The 17,414-nt window shown below is 43.9% G+C and overlaps 1 protein-coding gene across 1 annotated transcript in view; it reads left to right on the top strand.

The window, feature by feature from the left end:
* The window catches only part of LOC130037394 (collagen alpha-1(I) chain-like), a 48,797-nt gene that overhangs the window by 2,901 nt on the left and 28,482 nt on the right, over positions 1 to 17,414 (top strand). Inside the window, exons 4-5 of the mRNA XM_056129245.1 lie at positions 4,678 to 4,896; positions 5,326 to 6,051. Of these exons, the coding sequence (XP_055985220.1) occupies positions 4,678 to 4,896; positions 5,326 to 6,048 (942 nt within the window). The 3' untranslated portion in view covers positions 6,049 to 6,051. The remainder of the gene's footprint in view (positions 1 to 4,677; positions 4,897 to 5,325; positions 6,052 to 17,414) is intronic.

Genomic DNA, 17,414 nt, shown 5'->3' on the forward strand with positions numbered 1-17,414 from the left:
GTGAAAAGGACCCTGAAAAATTTACAGTTCAAAGTGTTCATCCATTACTCTCAGTGAGATGTATATGGGGTTGGAAAAAGAATTGGTCAGTGAAAGTGAAAACACTGTACAAATTAGGAAGTATATATAATAGTACTGATACTAAAGAAGCTGCCTTTCTAGATTTATTGCTTTTTACAACAGAGAAGAAAACAAAAGCGCTTTACAAGGGATTATCTATTAAATCATGAATATTATTTAGCTCAACAAACGTTTGAACTTCTAAATAAAACCCAAACTCCAGATCCAGGATCTCTTTTTACTCTGACCTTTAATGGCAACTGTAATCCTTGATAGGGTTCATGATCTTAGGAAGATTTTGTTTTTATCTTTGAAGGACTTCCGCTGAGGGAAGAGAAGGTACAGAGTGAGGGGAACTGTGGGCTGGAAACTTGTAGGTCCAATTTTGCTTAGCACCGTGGAAGAAAACAGAGAACAAGGTTTTCACCTGGAATATTTTTAGGTGCTACCAATGAAGACAAACTTCATTGTGGAAAACGGTGGAAAAGTATACTCTAGGAAGATTCTAGGAAGTTTCCTAGAATGGTAAAGGGCAAATCCTGGCTGGTTGTGAGGACTTAGTTTTTCCTTAGCAGTCTCTTTCCCAGGAGACGTAGTGAAGCTTTCTTGACCAAGGGAAGCCTTGAAGGGCTGGAAAGGAGAAGCTGCTTTCTGTGGCTCAGATATGAAACATATCTTCGAGTGTGTCATGGAGCCTGCCCAGATGGGGGACATCTCCCCAAGACAACCCTGTTCTCCCTATGCAAGAGGAGGAAAAGACCCCATATTCTGCTTTATTCACCTCCTAGAGCTGATCATGCTCTAGTCCATGACAAGTTTTATCCTGAAATTAAACTTTTTGAAAAATCAGATTAAATGGTATTTAATTCACAAAGGTTAGAAGATTATGGGAATAACATAAGCAGAGGTGACAGCCTAAAATTATTTAAATCCTACGATTTTCATCTGGGAGCTTTTCCATTCAGAGGCACGAAATGTACTGTCAGGTTTGTCTAATTTTTTTAAAAAAGTGGAAAATTGAGGAAAGTGTCATTTGAACCCAAACTTTCATTTTTCTCCTTCTTCTTTAGCTCTCTGAATATTTCAGACAAAAGACTTCTGGGGCAGATCTACATTGCCCATACGACTACCTCAAAATTCTGGCTTAATTTGTGTGCCTGGGGCCAGTAAATGTATTTTAAAATTATAAATGAAAAGGGAAACTTTTTATATTCAGCAAGTCAGCTTGCAAAAACACTACTTAAGCAATTATTGTATCTATTTAGAGTATCTCTCTCTCTCTGTCTCTTTCTTTTAATGAGATCTGTGATTTTTACTATCTTGGCTCTGACTTACTTTCCAATTTGCTGGGGTTGTTTAAAAAAGTAAGAAAAAATTTTTGCTTCTCTTGACATCTATAGTCTTAGGCCACCTCAAGTCAAGAAAACAGAAAATAATATTTCTGCTTAAAGCAACAAGTTCATTTTAGAGCAGATATGGTACAAAACCCACGTTATTATTCTGTAGTGATTTGGAGGTGAACATGTGCAGGCTGGATGTGCAAAGATCCAAAGTACAAGCAGAGCTGCAGATTTTTTTTTTATTGTTAGGGATGGCAAAATTTCCTTCTTTTTTTCAGAGAATGAAGAACATTACCTGGGTCAAATGTGCAAAATACAAAGTGGATATAGACACCTTTGCGCTCAGTTGAGAGTAAGGTGTTTAGCTGCCCAAACAGCACAAAAGCAAATTTGCCTTAGCATGTACGACATAAAATATTAATTCATACTAATTTTAAAATATGTATGTTGGGGCATATTCACAGTCCACAGTCCACACAGGGTGCTACAAAGGAAGGAGCTCTTCAATGGATAGCTTTGGAAAGGAAATAAGGAATTGTTGTTTGGACAGTGGTTTCTTGTTTTTGGTAAGTTTTTTTTTTTTAAGTTTATGGATGGTACCACTACCCCCATGCCTTCGTTATCAGTTTGGCAGTTGATTTAGTTGATGTACAGAAAATGAAGCAAATATAGTTTCTTAGAATGGTTGGAAGGAGAATGATGAATTCTGACCCTATGATTTCTCACCCTAAAGTAACAAGCTTTCTTTTTGATGCTGATAGGACAGCTTTAAACTCCAGGCTATTTCAGATTGTGGACTCTAAGTGAAGTTACTAATCAAGAGCATACTTTTAAAATGACCCGTTTCCAGCACTGCGCTCACTCAGGTTGCTTCTGTGCACCTGACACTTCTAGCAAAGAAAGCTGCCAAATGGCGTGGGAAGTCTTGGTGGCAGGCACTAAGTGAGGGATCGTTCTTGCCTGCCCCTTTAGCTGCTCCCCTGGCTCCCCCCCCCCCACCACCACGCATCGCACATAGTTAAGTGGTCTTCAAAGTCTTCAAATTTAAACTCACAGGGTAGGGAACAGAGAGCTCAGATTGACCAGGGTGATACGGGAATTTATTAACAAAAACCTGAGAGAACAATGTTCCAAGGTCAATTTGTGTGTGTGTGTGTGTGTGTGAACAACAAAGCCCAGATATATTAATTCGGCTTCACCAGAGGGTGGATTGGATTTTTGGATTTTGTGCTCCTAACAGAATTGAATTCTCCATCTTCCCTTCCCCAAACATTTCCTACATGGCACCCCTTTTTTTGGGTTGAAACCAAGTAACTGAATAAGAGTTATTGTGGTGTACCAGAAAACAATTCTTTCGGTTTTGGTGAGAGAAACATCTTCTTTCTCCTTTTTCTTTTCTTTCTTCTTTTTTTTTTTTAAAAAAAACTTATTTTGTCTGTAAAGCTGGATGCAGATTGCTGCTGATCTTTCAGACAGGACAGCTTTTTTTTTTTTTTTGGCTTTCTCCCTAATAGGTCCTAAAGTGGTGTCTTCTCTCCTATGAATGTCAAAGCTCCCAGCACTTCACTGCCCTGCTCCCTCCCATAGCCCACCCACGAACCAAGGAGGGGGGATCTTCAAGAATGTGTGACCATTGTTCCTTTTTAAGTACAGTGCCAATATGCGCTGATATTTGATACTTTAAATACTCCCGATCTGCAGCAATACCCTTCTCCTGAGGAAGTATGAATGGCCTTGCTCACTTCATGCAGCTCAGATGAAAAGTCCCCAATTAAAAGTTACTCCTGGGCTATTGCTCTGGGCACCCACCCCGCCTCTCCAGTTTCCTGTAGGGAGACTGGTTAGCTTGGTAAAACTGAGGGCAGGACCCCAGGCTCGCAGCGACAAAAGTCAGATCCTCATTGAATATTATCGGATGCAAAATGCCCCCTTAAGTCAGTGTATGAATTGTCCAAAGGAGAAGTCAGCAAAACTTTACTTAGAAAACATGTCTTTAAATATCCTAATTGGAACACGAAGATCTCATGGCGGGGTCTGGCAAAAGATTTCTTTCTAGAATGAGAAAGTCAGCTTGGAACTTTTGCTCCAAAGGTGCCCTCTCGGGAATGCCGTCGCTCCGGGTCTCTTCTCTGCACGCTCCCCACCCCCCGCCCCGCCCCCAGGGATTTGTGGTCTTCATAGGCAAGTTCTCCTTGAATAGGCGGCGACTTGAGGGGGCCTAGGGCCAAGGCCCGATTCTTTAGTCTGAATTTTATTTTATTTCTCGCACGGTTTGCATAATAAACTTAAAAGGATCCCATTACTTCCCTTTCTCCCCGAGCACTGCCCTGTAAGCTCTTTCGGGCGGCTATTTGAACACCCAGAACGGGTTTCAGAAGTCGAATTAGCATTGCTTTTCTTTGGAAAAGAAAAATGGAAAGAGCTTTAAAAAAAAAAGCACTGGGAAAAGAGGATAAGGTAAAAGAAATCAGTTAGACACAGAAGCTGGAAAAGAGGAGATGGGACACAGGGGAGTAGAGAGGGAGCTGGGGTCGCAGGGCCACGAAGAGAAAAAAGCCCAGGCACCCTCAAAGGTCACAGTTAGCCGCGCGTGGCCCAGAAAAAAATCGAGTGCGAGTCGCACCTCATCTTTGCGGCCTCACGCCCGCGCCGCGGTGGGAGCGCAGATTCGGAGCTCCGTGTCGCCCGCTCGCCTTTGTCACCGGCTGGGAGCGCGGACGCGGGCTCCCGCGGTGGGCTTTGTTCGGGCGGAGCAGGGCAGGACCCCTCACCCCGCGGTGTTCCTCCCTCCCCGGGCTGCGGACGGTGGGGGTTGGGACAGGGCGACAGGGACAGGCTCCAGAGGAGACCACAGGAGCCCGACTCTGGGACTTTCAAGTTCCTCCGTTCCTAGGCGTAACTGAGCTGCTTTCCCTTCGCCGGGGCTGCGCGGGACCTGGGAGAAGCGGGAAGGGGGCGCCCGCCTTCAGCCTACAGTCGGTCGCGGGGCAGCTCATTGCCCGCGCTCGCGGCGGCTTGCATGCATGCACGCATATGTTTGTCTGCATATGCAGTGTCTGCATGCACGCGTATGTATGCATGCATATAAGTGTCTACATGCACGCATATGTGCTTATGCATGTGCAATGTCTGCATGCACGCCTCTGTGCGTATGCATAAGCAGTGATTGCATGCAAGCATACGTATGGACGCACATGCATTGCATATGCAGTGTATGCATGCACGCGGGCTTGCATGAATGCAGGAGAAGGACCTTGCATTTGATCCCGCGTTCTAGGTTTCCGGCCGAGGGTTTGGCAGCTGCCGGGTGCCGAAGGTCGGTGCTCCCTTCTCCCCCAAGATCTGCATTCGAGGTGATCGGGGGCCGCGGGTGGGCGCTGTGGGCCCACCCTGCATCCTGGGGCCGCTCACGGAGAGCGAGCAGACCCTGCAGCGGAGGCCTGTGGCGGGGGACAAAGAGGCAGACACTCGGAGCGGGCAGAGGGCAGACGCGCACGTGCGCCCACGCGCGCCCCCCCCGCGGCCTCTCCCCGGAGCCTCCTAGCCGGAGTCCTGGGCTGCGCATCTGCCAAGTGGGTCTCTCGCGGAGCCCGCGCCCGCCTCCAGCCTCTGCGTTCCGCAAACGTCGTGTGAATAGGTGTCACCCTCTCCACAGCCCGCCGCCCCCCAAGGTGTGGGCAGATTGCAAGAGTTGCAGCTCGGTTATTGTTTGTCAAACAGGCCCTTTCTCCGGCGAGAGGGGCGAGGGGGCATGTGGCGGAGCCTGGGCGAGGAGCACATTAATCAAAGCATTATTTCCCCAGAGAAGCCGAGCACAAATGAGAGTAAATCCTAATAAAATTGGATCGCGAGGCAATGGCGCGCTTGAAGTCATCTGCGCGGCTCTGAGCTAACTCTCAAATTTCGGAGACGTGGCTCTTGAAAGAGCCCGCGCGTCCGGGGCCTTGGCACCGCCGCGGGGGTGCGGATCCGGCCTGGAGCACGGTCGCCGCGCACGGCTTGGCTCAACTCGCGGCGGGAGACCGGGGCCCAGACACCTCGGAGAGCGGAGAGGCGGTTTTCATACCATCCGCTGCGCTCAGGAAGCACCTTGGTCGGGCGCCCACCCCCTGGTGCGTCCGAGGGCCGGATCGCGAGCCCCTCGGGGCTTCTGCCGGGCCACAGCGGCCCCCGCTTCCCTTCTTGGGCCAATCCGCCTGGTGGCCACGGCCCCGTGGGTGGTGCCCCCGCACGGGAAGGCGAGCGCATCCATCCTGAATCCTGGGACTCCGGCCCGGATCCGCCGCGCTCGTGGGGCCATTTCTTGGGCGGCCCGGGCTCCCTGCGGCCAGGGAAGGGGATGCTTTTGCGGGGCACTGCTGGGGCAGCCGAAGGCGCAGGTCGCCAGCTACACTTAGGGCGCTTTCGGACGTCCGCTCCGGAAAGCTCGGCCCGCACGGCTCCCATCTTCCCGCGCCCAGGGGCCGAAAGTCTCCACCGTAGGCGCAGCTCTCGCGCTCACCGCCACGACGCCGGTCAGTGGAGCCCTGGCGGGAGGCGGGAAAGCGCGCCGCCCCCGGCCCGCTCGAGGCCTCCTCCAGCGCGGAGACTGGAAAGCGGACCGCGACGCCTCTCGGGCGACCCTTGCGACCGCCCGGTACCAGCGTAGCCGGTGAGCACCGTCTCCCCCCCACCCCTCAACCCCCCACCCCCTCCAGGCTCCGGCCGGCCCTCGGCGAGAGGCGCGCAGACACCCGCCGCGCTGCGGGCGCTGCGCGGGCTCCTCCTCCTCGCGCCGCCAGGCCCGCTGCCCGGCCGCCGTTGGGGTGCGAGCGCCCGTGAGAACGCGCGGGCGCCCCCTGCAGGCCCGCGCCGGGACGGCTCGTCCACGTCCACGCGCGCCCGGCGCACCCAGCCTTGCCTCCCGCGCGAGCTCCGGGCGGCCACGGCACGGAGGGGACGGAGGGGCGAAGGCGCGGAGGGCGGCGAGGGGAGGGGCGCCGCCGCTTCACTCATTCCTCCGTGCGCTCCCAGCACCCCCCGCCCCCCCCCCGCCCGCCCCGGCTCCCCTTGGGCCGACCCCGGCGCCGCACCCTGGCCCCCGTGGGCGCGCGCGCCTCCCTCTGAGCCGTGGGGCTCGCCCCGCAGCGCTGTCCGCCGACCGGGTCAGGGTGTGGCGTGTCTCGGGGTGCGTGTGCGGGGGAAGCGGCGGCGGAACGGCGGGGGTTGCTATTTGGAGCCGGGTGCGTGTGCCGGAGGGTGTGCTTAAGGGCGTGCGTGCGTGGGAGCGCGGGGCAGGAGGCGATCCGAGGGGCGCTGGTTCCCGCCGAACCTTTTGATCCATGAGCTCTGAATCCGCAGCCTTTGAGTTTAGCACCCCCGCCCCCCTCCTTTTCCCACCCTCTCTTCTATCCGAGGGTACCACTCCTTCCTTTAGCCTAACTCCCGCCGAAGGCCAGAGCGGTCCCCCCTTGTGGTCGGGGCAGATTCGCTCAAGGTCCTCGTGCATTGGAGAGCCAGGGTCGGGTTAGACCGGGTAACGAGCTCTGAGCAGTGCCAAGACGCTGCCATCGTACAGCTGCTCCCTAGACGGGGCCTCGCTCACGGGGAAGCCTTGTTGCAGGGCTCTCGAGCTGCTGCCTCGCTGTCTTGGCCTTCGGTGTTGCTTCCTGGAGGTGATTTTCGTTTCTGAAGGGCTTGGGGCCAGGTAGGGCGCCCTAATCAAGCCCTCCTAGGTGCTTTGATGGAGCACTGTCCTGAACCCCTTCCTTCAGGACTCCTTCTTAAGCTTGGGGAAGAAGGGAGGGGACTAAAGGGAAGAAACCCACTTTTCTGCTCTGAAATAATGGAACCCCCCCCTTTCCTCCGACCTAGGAGTCCCCCAGTTTTCAACAAAACAGGGCTGCTGGTGATCGCTCACTAGAAAAAAATAAAAGACTTGCGGAAGAAAACTTTGGCGGAATGAAATTCCTCCTGCTTCAAACATTAACTTGTCCTATCCAGGATGTTGAGGGGAAAACAGGGCAGAGAGAATTCACAAAACAAAACAAAATAAAACAACAAATTCTTCCTTGCATATTTTTCTGTCGCTGGGTCTCTGGACTCAGTCACCAAACAGTAGTTTGGATGACTTGAGATTTAGAGTAATGCAAAAAGAAACTTTATCAGTGCTTTTTTTCCCCCTTTAACTCGAATGCTTTGTTCGAGGACTTAAAAATATTGGATATACTAGTGGCATATATTTTTGTTTCTTGGATTTATCAATGTTCAATGATTTGACCGCTGACCATAAATATAAGCCCTCTGTTCCCGGGGATAATACAATTCACATACACCTCATCACCAAGAAGTGACCCACATCATAAGCCAGTATCTTGATTTAATTTTGGTCACTTTTAAAATAAGATAATTTGGAGGCAGCTAAATTTTTAATAAAGAACACCAGTGGTAAAATGTCAATGTTTAACTAGGTAAGCTTTTGTTTTTAGAATCAAACTTTAGCTGTTCTTTGAATTATTTATCATGCTATTTGCCCATAGGCCTTCCGAAGAGAAGGGGAAGGTGAAGGGGCGGGTATCACTCTAATTTATTTAAAGCATATGTTGGCATGAGATGATGAAATTGGTCTTTTGGAAAATGGTGGCGTGGATAAGCAAATTCTTTCAATAAACACCTTTGAAACTATTAAAAAACTAAAAATAAGAACAACTACCCAGTTTGATAGTAAATAACACTGTTAACTAGAATATTGTATAGCAATGCACAGAAGCTCCTCCTCCTTGAGTATAGTACAGTTTGGTAATATACACATATTTATGCATCATGTAAATATACATATGCACAAGGGTAGATGTTTATGTACATAACATAACAACATATATACATACCCCAACTGAATACATTTACATAGAACATGCCCATGTGTGATGTATCAAACTTCTATGATTAACAATACATTTCATAGCAGATAGTCTTAAAATAAGAAGCTAGAAAACCAGTAAATTTTGGTCTTATTAAAAATAAAATTTCTTTGAATTCTGAAGTGTGCCAACTTTAGGTATCACAGAAATCAGTAACATTACTATTGTAGGCATACATTACCCATTAAAAAGTACTATAAATACAGATAATCTTTCTAACATAAAATTAGAAGAACATCATACTTTCCAGTACACATTTAAAATATTAATCTTCTGTCTAAAGTCAAGTATTCATTGATTCCCCCTTGCAAATTAAATAGTGTTGTTTTAGAGCAGAAATTAACTTGCAGATATGTTTTTAAAAGTGTTTTCATTCTATTATAAAAAAACACTTAAATAGTCTAACTTTATGGGCCTTTACATTCAGCAGTCTAATGAAAATAATTTGAACTATCAAAGTAATTTTGAAGCACATATTTGTACTTGAAATGATCTGTATAGCATGGAATGATATATAACTTATTTTCTTATTAGATAGTATTTTGGATATTTATATTTTCCAAGGTTTTTTTTTGGTTAAAATAAGAATTACAGTTAAAATGAATATATTGGCAGGAGTTCAAATGCTCATTTGTGCTGAACAAATGTTCAGAAATGTTATATCTGAATGTTTTACACTGAAAGCTATTTGTCCTACTTGATAAAGGAATCAGAATAATAAGTTTTGAAATTTTCTTGAAACTCATGATAGAAGGAACTCTTGCACATAATTACAGTTATTTTTATTGACATTATAAACTGTTTATTGCCTTTTATGTTTATGTAAATGTATATTTCTTTACTAATATATATATATATATATATATATAGTCTTTATGGTGGCATTTTCCCCAATTTATTTTAATTCATTTCAGAGAATATTTCTGAAATAGATGCTTTACAAATAGTGTCTAAATATTAGTGATGAGCTTATGAAAATCAGTTTAGCTTTTGAGATTTGTTGATTAATCTCTTTAAAACTTTGAAGTTAAAGTGATGGAAAAACCACAAGAGAAAAAATTTTGAAAGACTGTAACTTGGCAGACAAAACAAAACAATGTTTTACTCTAGAAATAATTTACTGCAAAAATAAGTTAGTATTCTGTTTTATAAAGTTTTCTCAGTGCTATGGCAGAGTATAAGTAGACATAGATTATTCAATAATTAAAAAGTGTACAATGTTCATTCAAAAATTGTTTGAGGAGTTATTTATTATAAAAATGTAAAATAATCTTTTCATCACTTTAAAGGTTTAAAGATTATTAATGAAGTGGGCTAAAAAACTGTACTAGAAGACTCAAGTTACACATAGGGAAAGATTTGTAAGAATAAATAATTTGGCTTTCTGTGGCTTCAAAATAGGCAGAACTATAATATAGCAAATAAAAATCCCCAAAATGCAGTCATCCAAGATTCAATTTCATTAAAAAATTTGGCAGTTAAGGAAAAGAAAGAAAAATGCTTATTAAATCAGGGCAACTATAAAATGTTGACAGATCTCAAGTTTCATATCCAACTAGGCTCTTAGAAAACTGCTAGAATATTGGTAGAGTACAAGTTACTCTGTCAAACCATTTTTTCATGGTAAATTATCTTTTCAATATCTTTAAACTTAAGCTCCATAAACTAACCATTTTCTTCCTTCCTTTCTCCTCCCTCTCTCTGTTTAATCCGCCACTCCTTACTCCCCCCCCCCAGCAGTTGGGTGAAGCTAATTTAGTGAGGTTCACAGACATCCCCAAGAGGGGTTTCAGGGATCCAGCCTCAATGTTTAGACATTATCAATGACATACATTGAGGTGGGTTGTATCCGTGCTTCCTCAAAACATTTATTTTCTTTTCTCACCCAGTACTTTTAAAAGAGAGAACCAGGCTATATCTACTGAAGGCAAAATAATTAAGAGAATTGAATTATTTGGAGTATTCTCACATTGCTCTTCTTCCTTCCTTCTTTCTATTGAGAAGAAAGAGAAATTTAAAATTTGAACAATCTGGTTATCTCTTGTGATTAAATTTGTAAGCTATTAACTGATTCTGTCTGAGATTACTTGAGTCCTCCTTCTACCAGTTTCATGAGAAATGGTATACAGCCCTGAATGAATCTCTAGTAGAGACACTTAGCAGATTTAAATAGAGTTGAGGAGGCTGGCTTGCCAGGTTTGGCGGAGTGCATTGATTGAAGGTTATTAGATAATTGTTCATCTTTCTACTTAGCCCCATGAGAGGAGACACATACACATATGATAAAATACTCTAAATTAATGTTAAATAGTCCAACTGGGTTCACTAAAGTTATTTACATTTAGCAATGGATTAAAATGTTTGCATTATAGAGGCGATAAATTAGGAGCTGAGTTTTCTTGGATGCTCAGACTTAGAAACAATTGCTGAATACATTTTCAAGGGTTTTCTAGGGAGCACAATTTTCTCAGTGTAATTTGATGAATTGAAAAGTACTATTTTTTGTGGGGAGGCAGAAATTAAGAGAAAAAGAGAAGATATAGTATTATGTGTTATAGGTGCCTACTTAGGCCCATAGAATATTTTATAGTCATTTTTGATAGAGGAAGGAAGATCCAGCATGATTTAGGTTTAGGTTTATTCTAATGACATTAATAAACTAATTATATGTAAAAAAGGTAGCAGTTGCAAATGTTATTTTAAAAATGGTACTTAGAATCGATATTCATGTTTTGCTTTTAAAAAAATCTGGAAAATTAAGTCACTGCATTAAAAAATCATCAAATTAAATAAACTTTATAAGCCCGAGCAGGAAAAAATAAAAATTAGTGCTTAGACAGAAAGAAAGTATTGCTGATTTTGTATTTGCTGTTATTTAAGAAGGGAGTGACCAGGTGAGAACCATGGACTAATTATGGTTTATATTTGTTTATGAAGTCTTATGATAACTGAAATAATGTTTATTCTATTTATATTAGAAAAAATGTGATAATAAGAACAACTTGATTCCTGTTTTTTAGAGGCACATAAAAACATGGAAATAGTAGTTTTAATCTTTGCTTGCACTGAAATTAAATATGTAGACAGATACTAAATAAAAAGTGTTTAACAACTGGACATAAAGACTTAAGATTGTGCTTTGAGTAGGAACAAATATTAGTCATCGTACTAATTCCCTCCCCTACCCCTATCCGCCAAAAACATATACAATGTGAAATTTTTACAGGATCACTAATCATTCCTCACCTCAGACCCTTTTAAATGACATGATACCATTACTGAATATTTATGGCAAAACAAAATAATAGATTTCTTCGTTAGGAAGTTCTCTTATTACAAAAATTCTGAAGATTTTTGGGAAATAATACTTATAGGAACATTTATTGTGCTTTCTTTCCTTTCTCATTTTAGAGTTAGGGCCTAATTCTCCATGTTGGCCATTGATCACGGTGGAGGCTGTTGAGAGGTAGCCATGTAATTTCTTTATCTTTCACCTGCAAATTACACACATTATTTTGCCGCTCAAAATAAGCATTCCCAATGAGTTGCATTCAGTAAATGCCTTTCACAGCATTAGTACAGAACTGAGATACAAAAGAATATTAATCTAATACATTCCAAAATTCAAATACTTGTGATTAATAAGCATTATTATCTATAAATAAGGCCCTAATGATACTTTGGCAGTGTTGTAAACACAAGAATCAGCAGCAATTATTGTCATTATTGTTCGGCAAGTACTTCCCATGAATACCAATGGGTATTGCTGGCCAGAGACTTGGCAAGTAAGGTTCCTATAAAGAAACAGATGTTGGCCTATCAGGACTGGCTACTGTTAACTGCCCTTAGGTACAAATGCAGAGTCCCTGAAGAAAGACAACCCCCCAATACATCCCAAAAGTGCTGACATGAATTTTTTTAAATGTTTAAAATGCTTGAAAATATAAAGCATGTTGAAAATGAGGCTGTTTTCTGGTACCAACTTTTGTAAACCATTGTATTCAGTGGAAGTAAAGGTCTCATTTATGAGACTTTGGACCCAGGTTAATGAGGAACTCTTGAAATAAAATCAATAGACAACAAAAAGAATTTTCAGCAACACAAATAATCTTTCAAAGAGAACGGGCATATCATTATCTTTTTTTTTTTTACCTCCTCAGGCCACACTGAGTTCATTCATGTCTAAATTGGACCCAACTCTGCTCCAACCCAGTGTGTGTGTGTGTGTGTGTGTGTGTGTGTGTGTCTGTGAGTGTGTCTGTGTGCATGTCTGTGTGTGTGTCTATCTGTTTTGAAACTGTTATAGTGCAAGTTAGAGCAAGTTACTTGCTCTTAGAAAATCTCTCATCGGTCCCTAGCCTAACACATCTATTCTGTACTCTGGGTCTTAGAAGTCAGTGAGGTGATTTCCGCTTGCAGTCTTAGTAATGTCAATGGTTTTCAGCAGCAGCCAAGTTGGATTTTGTGGTGAGGGGAAAAATAAAAACCGACATTTTTCTATTTTTTTCCCTAAGGGATAGATGCATTAAACATTGAATACAAATTTTGAAATGTTATTGACTATTTTGAAATGCTCTTGTGCCAAGGCTTATGCTTTAAGAATATTGTAGGTCTGTATTGTAGCGGTTGAGGAAGCGTTGTCTTGCTTTTCCAAGCCATTCAGAGAAACTCAAAGGAGGAGTGGCAAGGAGACTGGTGATGTGGTGAAGAAACTGCCTCTGTCAGCCACTGTTGTTGGCTGCTGATTGTCTCATGCCACATTCTTTATGCAGAATGCACTGTGGATCAGGGGATGCATGCATGGAGACAGTTGCTTTGGAGGAGACCCTACATAAGCCCTAAGAGATGCAGCTTAATGGTCTAAGGGTAATGGATGTTTTGACTTCTTTTCCTATTTTTTAAAAATTGAATCACTATGAAATACACAGTTGCAAAGTTGTTCATGATTGGGTTTCAATCATACAATGTTCCTGTGCCAGTCTCTTCAGCAGTGCACCAATGCCAGTCTCGTTCCCAGCGCCACTGTTCCCAGTTTCCCTCCCTCCCCCCAAACTGCCTCTATGGCAGGCACTTTTCCTCTCTCTCTCTCTATCTTTCTCTCTTTCTCTCTCTCTGGGCATTATGGTTTGCATTACAGCTACTGAAAGGTTATCATATTTGTCCTTTTACCTACCGTCTTGCTCTCAGAACTGAAACAGACGGGGTTCCATTGTCCACGTGATAGGTAGTAAGGGAACCAATGGGGGAGTATCAATCTATGAGACTTCTCTCTGGGTCTTTCTGAAGATGTTCTTCAACCCTGGACCCGAATTTAGCTACTGAAATAATTATATAGCAAAGTATCCATGCTCAGGTATGCAGGTATATGGAGTGCAAAACCGTTATCAAAAGGAACATCTGGGGTTCCACCCTGTGCCCTTGGAACTCTCCACTTCCATGTGAGGGTGTTCTGATTGGCTGGAGGGAGTTTAGTCCACCACAGTTTTAGTAGTATGTGCTCAGTGTCTAAATTGAAAAGGATAAGAAGCTAATCTCTTCCCAGCTAATCTTTTTTTAAGTTTCCCAGCATAGTGACTCAGGAGAGTGTCTATAACAACAGTGATGATGAATGATGACAATAAAAATAATGACCACATTCTGCTAAGATATTGTGGGCATGAAAGCATTTACCTATTTAAGCTTCTGAAAGTCCTTTGAAGCACCATCAGGGGGACAGATGGGCCCACCAGGGCAACTGGGTACTCAGTTACTTTCTCAAGATACCTGGTAGTAGTATACAGTTTGAATTTTGCGGCCATAGGATTTTTTTGTTTGTTTGTTTTGGGGCCACACCTGGCAGTTCTCAGGACTTACTCCTGGATCAACATGCAGGAATCACTCCTGGAGGGACATGGGGGACTATATGAGATGCTGGGGATTGAACCCTAGTCAGGGTACAAGGCAAGTACCCTGCTTGCTGTACTGGTCCAAACAGTGGGCTTTTATGGACAGTATTTACCTGCTTTTCAAGTCCTGGGAAACCCTTCTCCTTCTTCCTAATGCTGAAGTTTCTGGACACCATCCTGGTTTGTTATAGCTCTGTCACAGTTTGCAAAGCTGCCCTGTGCTATTTGGAAGTGCAGAGTTCTCACCAGCCTCCTAGAAAAGCTAAGGCCTTTTTAAACCTCTTGATTTCACCTGTCCTGCAGCAGACTCATCTCCCAGCCCTCTGTGATTAGTAGAGCAGACCAGAACTCGGCCTATTAACCTGAAACGATGATTACAATTTGGTTTCGGTGGTTGGATGAAGTACTACACATTTGCTCAGGGCCTCAGAAAGTGTGAACGTATGTGGAACTATCAACTCCTTTACGGAATAAGGCTTCTATTTCTCTGTAGAAATGCCGTTGGGAAAAAAAATCACTTACTCTTGGGAAGCACTGTCCTTATACATGAGCCTGATGGTTGTTTGGCTACAGATACCAGAACCTTGTCCCTCGTGTTGTAAAGATTCCACGCCAGTCATCTGGAACCTCCTCACACATCTTGGGGTTCATCTGGAAAACTATAGGGATGAGGCTGGATTAGGTGCCCTGCAAGGGAGGTATGTGAATCTGGGCATTACTCCTGCACTGACCAAGTATGCCAGAGCTTCTTCCGGCTAGAGCAGAAGTATTAGGCTTGCCTCGTGTCTAGGAGGGAAAGTAGTTGGTTCTGCAACTTTGAGGAACACAGTTTATACCCCCTCCTAAAGTGGTGGCATGAAGGTAGGAAAAACCTTTCAGGATGACTTTGCTTTAAGGGAGACTCTCTTTGCTACCAGTCTCCAAAGGGCAAACCCTCATTTGTAAAGGTCAAGCTGAAAAGGAGACTTGGGTTTCAGAAAACAGTTAGTTAATTAATAAGTACTTTACCTCTTTTGAAGCAAGTATTTGAGGCAGTGATAAAAAAAAGTACAGGATGCAAAGAAACAAAGGTCAGCAAAAGAGTCGGAGCAAAGTTAGCATGAATTCATGCTATGCCTGTGAGTGCTGAACTCTGTGGAGCCATGTTAGAAAGTGGCAGAAAGCATCGCAAGATGGTGTTTGCATTCTCCTCAGCAGAAAAAAAAATAATAACTGCAGTTCCAGTAAGTTTTATTAAGCTATTTTAGTTAAAAGCACATTGTTTCAAAGATAACTCTCAATTTTATATAATTTAAACACATATCCTGAGCATCGTTGGTATATTTTACGTCAAAAAATGTTTCAAGAGAAATGTGCTACAATATTTTTCTGTGCTAACAATAATTTAAAAAATGCTAATCTAATCTTGAATTCACTAGAATTTTGTATTCAGAAAGAGCATTGTAGAATACACACACATACACACACTATACATATATATATATATATATATATATATATATATATATGTATGTTTTGATTAGGGGCCACACCCAAGTGGTCAAGCTATATTCCCAGTTCTGTGTTCAGGAATCACTCCTGGCAGTGCTCAGGATACCATATGGAATATGTAATGCTGGATTTGAACCAGTGAAGTTTGCATGCAAGGAGAGTACCTTAAATAATATACTGTTTATCAGCCCCTACACACACACATACACACACACATTTTCTTTTGGCCCACACATGATATGCTTGGGGACTCCTCTAGGCTTTGTGCTCAGGGATCATTCCTGGTGATGCTTGGGGGACCACCCAGGGCCAGGATGGAATCTGAGGAACTGGCATGCAAAGAGCCCTCAGTCCTTTGAGCTATCTCCCTAGCTAACCTTACGCTATCAAACAATTCTCAATTCTGGAAACTGGCATTTTTGTTTTGTTTTGTTTTAAGACAATGCTTGGTGGTGCTCAGGGCTTACTCTTGGCTCCACAGTCAGGAATTACCCCTGACAATGCACGGAGGATCATAGGGGATGGAAGTGATCCATCCCAGGTTGGCCTCATACAAGGCAAGCACTCTACCTACTATACTATCTCTTCAGCTCCTGGAAACTGGGATTTTATTTCCTATTCTTCACTGTCACTGTCACTGTCATCCTGTTGTTCATCAATTTCCTCAAGCAGGCACCAGTAACATCTCCATTCTTCCTAGCCCTGAGATTTTAGCAAGTGCCACAGTGGAGGCTCCTTCAGGGTCAGGGGAATGAGACCCATCATTGTTACTGGGTTTTGGCATATCGAATGCACCACGGGGAGCTCGCCATACTCTGCTATATGGGCAGGATACACTCAGTAGCCTGTCGGGTTGTCCAAGAGTGAGAACTAGACAGTAAGAGGTTGCGGGGCCACAAATGTGGCCGAGCGCTTTGGGGAGCTGGGTTTTATAGTCCCTGGTTCTTGGCCATTGATGGGATAACATGGTGCTGGGGGCAGTTGGTGGGTATAACGTGTAGGTACTGGAAGATGGGGGATCTGGGTGGAGGAGGCCCAGTCTGGATCCTAGCAGGCTTGGAGATCTCAGCCCCGGATCCCGTACACCTGGGTTCCTCTGCCGCTTCCTTCATGCGTGAGGCTCGTCTGAACGTGGAGAGTGGTCTTAAGCATGGCTGTGGCTGGTTCCAGAGGTCTTCAGCTGCTGGGGCACTGCTCAGGGTGGGGAGGGAAACTCAACCCACCCCCCTCCAAGGGGCCCTGGTTAGGACAGCCAGGCATGGGGGCAGGAGACTCTTATTTCCCTTAATAAATTGGAGAGTTTGCAAAGTATGCTCATGTCTGGTTTTTTTCCTCCAGTAAGTTCTCGGAAATCAATATATAGTGTGTGTTCTCCCTTTTTTCTTACTGGGTTAGGCAGTCAAGACGTAGCATATAGATGGCTCAGTAAAGTTTCTTATATTTAAGACTATACAGATTCTTCCATCACTAAGTCACAACTGATTTAGTTACTTGGTTGCTTTCAGTTTTCTCATCTGTTAAATCAGGTTATGAGACTAGGTTGATTTTTAAGTTGTCTGACAATTAAAGGTTTTGTGTTTTAAATTTTATGTCCTCTAAAAACTCCATAGCATAAACAAGATTTAAAAATATCTAGTCATATTTCAACTGATGTGGAACTTGCATGTAAAGACAAGTAAGGGGCATTCTATTATTCAGTGTAAATCAATAACATGAAATTGTACCTATTGATAACATTT

This window comes from Sorex fumeus, unplaced genomic scaffold, assembly GCF_029834395.1.
Source record: "Sorex fumeus unplaced genomic scaffold, SorFum_2.1 ptg000006l, whole genome shotgun sequence".
NCBI classification, from domain to species: Eukaryota; Metazoa; Chordata; class Mammalia; order Eulipotyphla; family Soricidae; genus Sorex; species Sorex fumeus.